Source organism: Anguilla anguilla, chromosome 9, assembly GCF_013347855.1.
Source record: "Anguilla anguilla isolate fAngAng1 chromosome 9, fAngAng1.pri, whole genome shotgun sequence".
Lineage (NCBI taxonomy): Eukaryota > Metazoa > Chordata > Actinopteri > Anguilliformes > Anguillidae > Anguilla > Anguilla anguilla.
In genome coordinates, this window is record NC_049209.1 from 51,208,544 (window position 1) to 51,218,603 (window position 10,060).

The following is a 10,060-nucleotide window of genomic DNA, read 5'->3' on the forward strand; positions in this document are numbered from 1 at the left end:
ACTGGAGACTCACAGATTCCATTAGCAAGCGCTCAGATATGGCTGTAATGCAGAGCAGCAGACCGCCACCCTGTTCGCTCGCACCCTGACACCCCCCATCTCTTGCTCTCTTTCCCTCTTTCTCTCCCCCCTCTCTTCTCCCTCTTTCCCCTCCTCTCTCTCTCTCTTCCGCGCTCTCTCTCTCTCACACCCCATAGCAACTGTGGCATGCCGCAAGCCAGGAATGGCGAGAGCGTTTCAAACCCCAATGAGTGGCATTTAAGTGGTGGTGCGCCAAATCTCAGTTTGAGACGGGAGCTTTGATTCACAAACCCCCCCCCCCCCCCCAACCACCACCTCAGTGCACCCCCTGACCCCCACTGCATCTGTGCCACCCCCCCCCCCAATCCACCCCACCCCAACCCACACCATGGCAGCTGCACCTGGATGAGTCCGCCTAACGGGGAACAGCCCCCCCACTGTCCCGAAAGAGGCACGCTAAGTGCGAGGTTTTTTTTTGGTTTTTTTTTTTACTCCAGCTGTGTGGTAGCAGCTGTTTGCTTTGGGAAGAGAGAGAGTGCACTCAATATGGCACAATGGCGCCCTCAGGTGGCTCATAGTCTGCACTGCATCTGAAATATGTCAAAGTCCCTCACCAAAAAAACAAGAGGCAGACATGCAGCCTGAGACTATTTTGACATGTAGAGATTAATGACTTAAATATTTTATATTTTAAAGGATTCTTACTGCTTGGGCTTTTTGTGTGAGGGAGGTGAGTTGCATTTGCATGTTCCAGTCACGATGTTAATATTGGTTGTGAAATATTAATTTCAATAACCTAATCATAGTCTTCATCACGTTCTTTTTGTAAAGGACCATTGCAGTGTAACCTCATTGCTCCTCTCCGAAGGCCGGCTTGTTTTGACTGTATCGGAGTCGACGTCAACTGCCTCTCTGAGCGGCCCGGGTGCGTTATCTCACCAGCAGATGGCCTCTCGGTCAGTAAAGCGAAAAAAACGAGCGCTGTCAAAACACGGCGCGCGCAACATACTGGCCCCGTGCAGTGCATCCGTCGCAGTGTGAGAACGCACCCTTCTCAGCCAAGGTCAAATCTTTCCTATCTTTCCTTATCCAGTTCATTTTTAATATTAATACTGCTCAGTAACATTAATAACATTATTATTGACTTGTGGCAAACTGAGACAGCGATTTTCATGTTCGCACTTTATCGTGAGGAAATTACTCAAAAAGAGTCTCGTTACAAAATAATGCAAAACTTCCTTCTGATCTCAATACCGGCTTCTGTGTTTAGAGAGAGCCAAGCTTTTTACCCAGAAAGCATTTATATTCCCAATTTCTGGTATGCGGGAGTGTAATGACGCTGCAAGTAATTACCTGATGCTGGATGCATATCTTTGTGCATGATGTTAAAGGGACAATGAAAGAGAGCAAAACTGGATGAAGGCTATACTGAGCGCCAGGAGTTCTGGGCGTGTCTATTGTATGTCTCATTTAAAGACCTTATGAATTGTAAAACAACAAGTAATGCGCAACACCACCACAGTTGCTATCAATGCTTCCTGCAAACCCGGCCCTTTTATATTCACTTATTTACATTAAGGCATTCGGCCAGAACACGGGCTTAAATATTTACCTACTGTGATGCAGCGTGCTGTTTACAGAACGTAAAGGTTACGTACACACGGCTGCAGGCTCACCTGGGAAGTAAGCCTGCAACCTTTGAGTCAGAAACCCAGTTTCCTAAACGTGACGACACTGCAGCTGTCACATTAGCATTTATTTAATTTGCAAGACGTCGGGGAAATCTGATGATATAGCGGTTTTAACTGCGCACGCTACACTCCGGGAGTTTTCCGAGTCTTCCGCCTCCAGGCAGGCATAAAGCGCGCCACGCGATCGGTGGTCGGCGTTCTGCTAATAAACGCGGTATGAACCAGCAGGATATTGAAAGAAACGTCCCAGCTGAACAAACACGCGAGACGTTTTTCAAATATCCGGCTCTGTGCTGAGAAACGCACCTTCTTCTCCCAAACGCTTTACCACGATCCCCCCTTTCAACCTTACAGTACACATCTACAGTCTGCCCATACATTTAAAAGGCTAAATGCAAACGGCACCAATCATTGCCAGCACCGCAATTATTTGCTTTGGCCTTTCTCGATTTGCAACCGTTAAAAAAAAAATCACTCCAAGAATGCTTCATACAGCTGTAACTCAAAAACGGAGACCTTTCCTTTAATTTAAGATTTGAATTGATTTCAGTTAAACTACTGGTAGGATGAGATAAAATTGAATGAACTCTTGATGCCCGTTTCTGACTGTTATAGCAACAGTTGAATGTGACTGTACACCATGGCTGTTAAATACAGGTGAACATACAGGTGAGCTGACAGTGCTAAGGTAGGACATGGTGCAGCCCCTCTCATCGTCTAGTGCTCACCCGCCCCCTAGAGGACACACTGAGAATCACATACATGTGCATGCGCACGTATTTACAGGCACACATACACAAATATACACAAAACATACACAAACACGCATGCACAAACATCCTCTCTTCCTACAGGCATCACAAGTAACATACTTCTCATATCTACCGCGTCTTCATAACTTACTTCTAAAACATGTAAGTTTATACATTTTTTGTGTGTGTGCGTGTGTGTGTGCGTGCATATCTGTGTATGCATGTTTGTGTATGTGTGTGCGTGCGTGCGTGTGTCTAGGCTATATGTAACCTGTGTTATTACAATACCACAAACTTTGCAAGCACATCACTGCCAGTCATGACATACTCTAAGCAGCAGAGCTATACCTTTATACATCAACTAACACTGCAAAGCAAAAGCCCACTCCCCTGTTTGCCCTCAGACCAAACAGGCATTCTTTCAGCTGAGCAGCTTAGCCACACCATTCCAGAGGGATGACACGTAGCCAACACACGCGCGCTAATGATGCCGATTTTTTGCCAGCTGGTAACAGGGGGAGGGTCCCACAAGTTGGGGGGGGGGGGGGGGTTCAGAATAAAGTTACCCCCCCCCCCCAGGGGAGTCAGCCGAAGGGGCTGGAAAAAGCCAAAAATCTGCCGTGTTTGGCGTGCCGCAGGAGGGAGGGAGAGAGTCCACTTTAATGGAAGGCTAAGTTCACAGTTACAAGACCTTGAGCTGCAACGTGTCAAAACACAGCTGCCTTGTTCCAGAGAAGGGGGGGTCGGGGGGGGGGGGGGGGGGGGGGGCAAGGACTCTCTCCCACCGGGGATGGGGGTGTGGGGGGGGGGAAGCATTTAAGCCTTCATATTTTCAGCATACCAGCCATGTAAAAAAAACTATTTCTTTCATTCTTCAAAAAGGCACATAAAATATTTTTTCTTGTGATGTAACACTTTAAGAAAAGCAGGTTCGGCTCTAGCTCTGAGCTTTCCCTGCTTTGAATCTGAAATGCGCTCTCTCACGGATCTTATCGTCTTTATCTCGTATTGCAGACGTTTTTCACCACCTTGGCGCTGACGGGTGTTTCCGACACTCCTTCAGCGAAGCCGGGTTTTTTTGGGCGGGGTGCGCAGATGGGTTTGGCACGGTACTGCGCTCTTCCTCAGGTGACCCTTTCGCATGCACGCGGCGGCACGGACTACATTTCCCACAATTCATTGCTGGCTGCACGGACGACAGGCAGTTTTACACTCGACTCAGGCTGTGTTTTTGCAGGGCAGGAAACGTGTGCCTCAGTGTGGTGACACAAGTGAATTCATACCCCAGGGAATGACCTTGTATGTCAACAAACACTGGAAGTTTACCTGTACTCAGATGAAAACAAACAGGGAACGTGATACCTGACTGAGTGTCAACACCACCTGACACACCTCATTACCCTTTATAATATACACAGAGAAGTTCTCAGTCTTAAATAAGCAATAACAAAAAAAAAAAACATGTTTATCTGATTCCAGTTGGGACTGCATGTACTCTGCTACTAGACAACTCTATTGGAGTTGAGTTTACACTGTACAGCTACAGCCATTCGCCGTTTGCAGCAGACGTGCAAACTGCAGCAGACATGCCGGCTGTAGAAGACGTGCTAACTTCAGGAGACATGCTAACGGCACCAGATGTGCTAACTGCAGGAGACTCACCTCCTCTCCCCTGGGCTCCGGCTCTGCCTCCTGGCTGCTGCTGCTGCTGCTGCTCCAGGCGTCCGGGGACGGGACGTCCCGCCTCAGCGGCCCGTTCCTTTTGGGCCGGCCCCTGCAGGCGCTCCGGCGCCGCCGGCTGATGAGGAACTCCCGGTACTGCGGCAGCTCGGTGAACACGTCGTCCTCGTCATCATCCTCTTCCTCATTCTCGTCCTCGTTGTCCTCCTCGTTCCCCGAGGAAGACTCCCCGCCGTCCGAGCTCTCGCTGACGAAGGGCGGCGCCGGGTTGCGGCCGGGCGGGCCGCCGCGGGGGCAGTCGCAGTCGGAGAAGGCGATGGAGCTGGGCTTGTGGCGGACGATGCGGGGCAGCTCCCAAAAAGGCCCCTCCCGAGCCGTCCCGCCCCCCGGCCCGTCCGAGCAGCCGTTAACCCCGTCCGAGGGGTCGGCGAAAACGCGCGGCTCGCCTCCGCCATCGTGCACCGCAGCCGTCGCGGTCTGAGCGCCGCAGAGTCCCTCGCAAGGAGAGGGCGGGGTAGTGTCAGCACCAGGCTCCGCCCACTCCCCCTGGGGAGCAGAAGCTCCAGGAGCAAGGCTAGCGTCTTTATCCGGGCCTTCTGATTGGACGGCCAGAGAGCAATCGAGGCAAATCATTGGCCCGGGAGCCTGGGTCAGATCTTGGGAGCGACGCGGCGGAGAGTCTTCCAGTCGCCCAGCTGCAGCAGCGGTGAGCTCTGCAGGGTCATCTGAGCAGGCGAGCAGTCGCTGTTTGCCCCGCCCCCTCCGCAGACCCACGGCCCCGCCTCCCACCCGCGTCTCCTGGGCGAGCGCCCAAGCCGACAGGCCGTTCCTGCCTTCTGATTGGCTGCCACCCCGAGGGGAGGCGGCGCCGTTCTCCCTGGGCCCTCCGAGCGTATCCGGCTCAAAGAAGGCTGCCGTAAGCGTTGCCGACGGTCGCAGGCCCTCCGCGATCACCGCGGTTTCCGTTTCCATGGCAGCGCCCCCCCCTCCTAGAGCTCGACGATGGCCACGAGGCGGATCCACAGGTGCCCGTTTCTGAGAGAAGGGTATGCCATCTCACCTCAAAGTTCAAACGAGTTTAAACGCCACTCCCGGGTTTTCTGGATGTGTTCCGACAGTGGGCGAGGAGCGTTTCACCTGGAGGGGGCAAACAACGGAAAAAAGAAATATTACTTTGCGTGAGGTTTAAATATATCCCATCAAATTTGGCAGGAGTAATAATCTCACAAACACACATAAAATACTTGTGGGTGGTTGATTAAATTAAATTAAGTTGCCCTTTGCACGTAATAATACACGATACATAAATGGCTAAACCATATTTTGAGTTTACTTAAGTTAATAAGTTTAAAATGTTACAAAGCTTTTAGAAGGTGGCTTTTTCTTTGCTTCATACTTGTTTACAGTCCAGGTTAAATTAGCCGCAAAAAAAGAGCAATGTCACGAGCGCCGCTCATCAATTAGAAGAGCAGGAGCGCGAGACGGTGAACAGCTGTGAAATACCATCTGGCTCCGAGCCTCGCGCTTCAAGTCTGGATACGTCTCCGACACGATCCCGGTGACATCAGCACGCGGAAAACCTGCAAGCGCCACGGACAGTGATTGACGACCTGTTGCTACGCCATTCGTCATGCTAAAAAATGCACCGCCTACCGTTGTTTAAGACCCCCGTTCACCCCGTCTTTAGCTTGACGTTTAAAAAAGACACGTAGGCCTACAGCTAACCGCCTTTAAGCCATGTCTTGAAAAGGAAAAAAGAAAAGATTAATGAAACATTCAAAAGCATAAATCCCCCCCCCCCCCCCCCCCCCCCCCCCCCCATAATTTTTTAAAAGATTATCATCATTTTCAAAATAGGTCGCCTACAGGTACTCTTATTTCCTGTGCACATATTTGCAGAAAGGATTAAAATATTGTAGTCATACCTTGAAGCTTGAAATAAACTGGCTTTATTCGTGTCCTTATTTGTAAACTACGGTTTTAGCATCAGTCATATTTCATTCTTGTAGAGTTATGTCTAGATTATACCTGATCATGCAAAAATGTCAAGGTTTTATTGTTTGTTCTTTGTTCTTCGTTGTATGGTACATAAACTATGCTAAATTGCGATTACGTAAATACAAGTGAAGGCTAGCTGTAGACAGGAATGTGGAGGAGGAACTTTGCATTGAGAAATGGGTTTGAAGCGGTTACAGGACAAGATAAACAAATTTTACAATCTCATAACAACAAAGTGCTTTCCAGAGATGACAAAAGAGTCAAGCAGAAAGGATTAAAAAATAAATCAAAAACACAAGGTAGACGTAAAACGGTCATAAATAGTCGCGCGCAACTCAAATCATAACTGAGATAAGAGAGCGTTATTGAGCGAGACGGAACAACGGTGATCACGCCAGAGCTCAGCGCCACGAAGTGCTAAGATTAATTTCTGAACCCAAAACACTGGGATGCTCTTTACGGACAGATCCTCCGTGTGCAGCTAGTTTCCCCCTTTCCCCAGCTGTTTGGTGCCGCGGCAGGTGCCCTGATTTCATTACGGTCTTCCGACGCTTTAGGCAGAGTCACGCAACTTTGGGCGTCGGGGTATCACGAGAGAACAGCTGTCGTCGAGTTTCTTCACTACGAAATAATAAAAACTCACAAACTTTCCTCTGTCACTATATGCTGTTATAACATTGCACATCTGCATATAATCAGGGCTTTTTACATATCAATTATTATATTGCAGTAGTAATGTACATTTTGGATACTTCATAGGCCTACACGCGTACAAACAGACACGCACACACACACTCATCTGTAAAGGTACATATCTGTGCATTTACGGTGTTGTATATGTACCTTCATCCAGGAAGGTATAGCTCTGCTGCTTAGAGTATGTCATGACTGCCAGTGATGTGCTTGCAAAGTTTGTGGTATTGTAATAACACAGGTTACATATAGCCTAGACACACGCACGCACGCACACACATACACAAACATGCATACACAGATATGCACGCACACACGCACGCACGCACACACACACACATTGGAAGGCAGAAGCCTGGTATGAAGTCCACAGAAATCACCGTGACAGAAATGTGATTATGCAGTAAATGGTAATGCACTTATGACAGTGTCCACTGTATGAACCCAGCAGGGCAGGACTATTTGCTGTTCTGCAGCAAACACAGGAGCAAGTGTGTCAGAGATTAGATCAGCACCCTGAAAGAAACGCACTTAATTAAACATCTAAACGGCATCTGGGCTCACCTAACGCTGAACTCTCAACATTTCACACGTTGTTTACCACCCTTGCTAATGCTAAAGCTAGAACTACAACCCACTGGCTTCCTAACAATACTAGGTACAATACTCAATAGTACATACTGTACTGCATTCTTTATTTCCCCCGCTGTGCGTACTGTGGCTGGGCTGGCCCAATCCTGTGCCTGGACATCTACCGCCCTGTAGGTTTAATTTGACACAATTCTGACACAACACTGCTTCCACTAATTAAAAGCTCAATGAGATCTCTAGCTGTTGTATGAGGCGGGCTTTGTTGGGGTTGCAGTGAAAACCTAGAGGTTGGTAAATCTCCAGGAACAGGGCTGGACAACGCTTTTTTCTGTGGCATCTACAGTAACTGTTGTTAGAATATGTGCTGACTGCTGTTATCAACTGTGGCCCTTACTGTCTGCATACTAAACCTATCTGCATGCGCTTATGTAAGTCGCTTTGGAAAAGAGCATCTGCTTAATGGCTAAATATAATTATATGCTGTCATCGCTGCTCCTCTCTCTGAGCCACCCAACCCTAACCTCCCCCCCACCCCCCTCCACCCCACTCATGTACACATGAATAAGGGGGTTCTTCTCAAAGCCACAGCCTCAGTTTCTCTCTCTCTCTCCACTCTCACCCTCTCATTCTATGAATTATGCTGGTGAGCATGTTTATAAAGAAACAGACAGATGTGTTTTACATGAGGGAAATATCCGCCAAGAATTGTGTCAGAGCCCCACAGATTCTTAACTTGGCTGAAGCAAAAAAATTGAGAAACCCGCCCCCCCCCACCCCGCCCCCTCCCATGACAGATCTGTAAGGTTGCAATTGTTGACTTTTCATTCGTCAAAAGCTCGTGCCAGAACAGATGAAAGATTGAGTTACATAAAATAAACACTGCGTTATGAACACAAAGAAACAGTGTACCTGGAATGATGCACAGCATGGCTTAGCTCCAGTCAGTCGCTATGCTACTGACGAGGGTGTGTATTGTCCTGTTTTTATTTTACTATCCCCCCGCATACAAACATAGTTCTCTCCTTGTATCACGACTAACTCACACGTTACAACCTTCACACGTTACAATGTGCTCTTTGATCTATACAACACTGAGCAGCATATAATTCAAAATGAGAAGCAACGGACACATTCTAATCTTATTGATGTCATTTTTAACGAAAGCTTGAATTAATTAAATGTTAATATAACCATAACTGCTACGTTAGTTGTGTTTATGTGCAAGTTAGCCAGATATTGCTCATTTTTTAGGAGTGGGTTTTTTTGTAATGTTTTTTTTTTTTTCAAAAACTCAAACTCACTCAGTCAATGTTCTAGAATTTTGAAAAAGTTCAAAAATCGTTGCTTTCAGTTTCCAGCAGTGATGGTGACATCAGCATTAGAATTTTCAGTTAGGAGCATTCTAATCACAAGTCTCTGATCTTACACTGTAAAGGATTAATGGCAATATCTCATATATTCTGTCCTTTCACTTCCCTGGACTGTAAGTTCAGCAGGGACCTACGCTGTCAGTGTGAGATGTAAGCTGTGCCAACTGAAACACGCACACACACACACACACGCACGCACACGCACACACACACACGCAGGGGAAGTTTAGGATGTTTTTGGAATAGCGGGTAAAGGAAAAAGGAAGCCTCACCCATAGCACTGAGAGCCCGGCCGTCCCGTCCCGTCCCGTCCTGGCCGTTTGGGGGAGGAGGGGGTGGGGGGTGTCGTTTCGCTGCGCTCCTTGCAGAGGGAAGCCGGTCCCGTTCTGCCGATGGGGCAGAAAATGGAGGGAATGGTGTCTCTGCTGGGATGAGGAGGAGGAGGAAGCGACTCTTCGTCTCTCTGTCAGCACCTCCGCAACCGATTCCCCGAGGGACTGTGGAGACTCCCGTCTGTGTGTGGCGACTGAGCCGTCCGGAGTCAGAGCGATCGCAGGGTGTGTGTGTGTGTGTGTGTGTGTGTGTGCGTGGATGTGTTTCTAAGAAAAGGGAGGAGTTTAGATCGCAGTGAGGGGGGTGTGTGTGTGTGTGTGTGTGTGTGTGGACATGTGTTTGTGAGTCTAAAGAGGAGGGGTTTTCCTCAAAGTGAATGTGTGCTTACGTGTTGACATGCATTTGTGTGAGCCTGTGATGGGGAGGAGTTTGCCCGAGGTGGGATGTGTGCTTGTGCGTGTGCATGTATGTGAGTGTGTGTGTGTCTGTGTGTGCGCACATGTCTGTGTGTGTGAGTGTGTGTAATGTAATGTAATGCAATGTGTGTGTGTGTGTGGAGAGGATGGGTTAAACTTTGTTAAACAGGTCATTACACTACTCCACCTTGCTTGTACGTGCGCACACACACTCTCACACACACACACACACACACGCACACACAGGGGCGATAAGGAAAGCCACAGAAACCCACAGAAGCGGGGGGGAGGGGGGTGTTTGCCTTCGTTCCCTGAGCCAGCGAACCACAGCCCCTCACTCACCTGGCCTGTCCCGTGCGCTCAAGGAAACGGGCGTCAACAAACCGACCCTTTTCACTCGCCAAACATCGACAAACACATTCCTCCAGCTGACGATGTGGGGGGGGGGGGGGGGGGGGGGGGGTGTCCCTATTGTCCACTTCGGGATGGGGTTCGAGGCACGGCTAAGACTAGGG

General features: G+C 48.8%; 1 protein-coding gene across 1 annotated transcript in view; it reads right to left on the reverse strand.

The window, feature by feature from the left end:
- The window catches only part of stard13a (StAR-related lipid transfer (START) domain containing 13a), an 82,445-nt gene extending 73,106 nt beyond the window's left edge, over positions 1–9,339 (reverse strand). Inside the window, 2 exon segments of the mRNA XM_035435033.1 lie at positions 4,127–5,281; positions 9,069–9,339. Coding sequence (XP_035290924.1) covers positions 4,127–5,116 — 990 coding nt within the window. The 5' untranslated portion in view covers positions 5,117–5,281; positions 9,069–9,339.
- Positions 9,340–10,060: the final 721 nt, after the last annotated feature.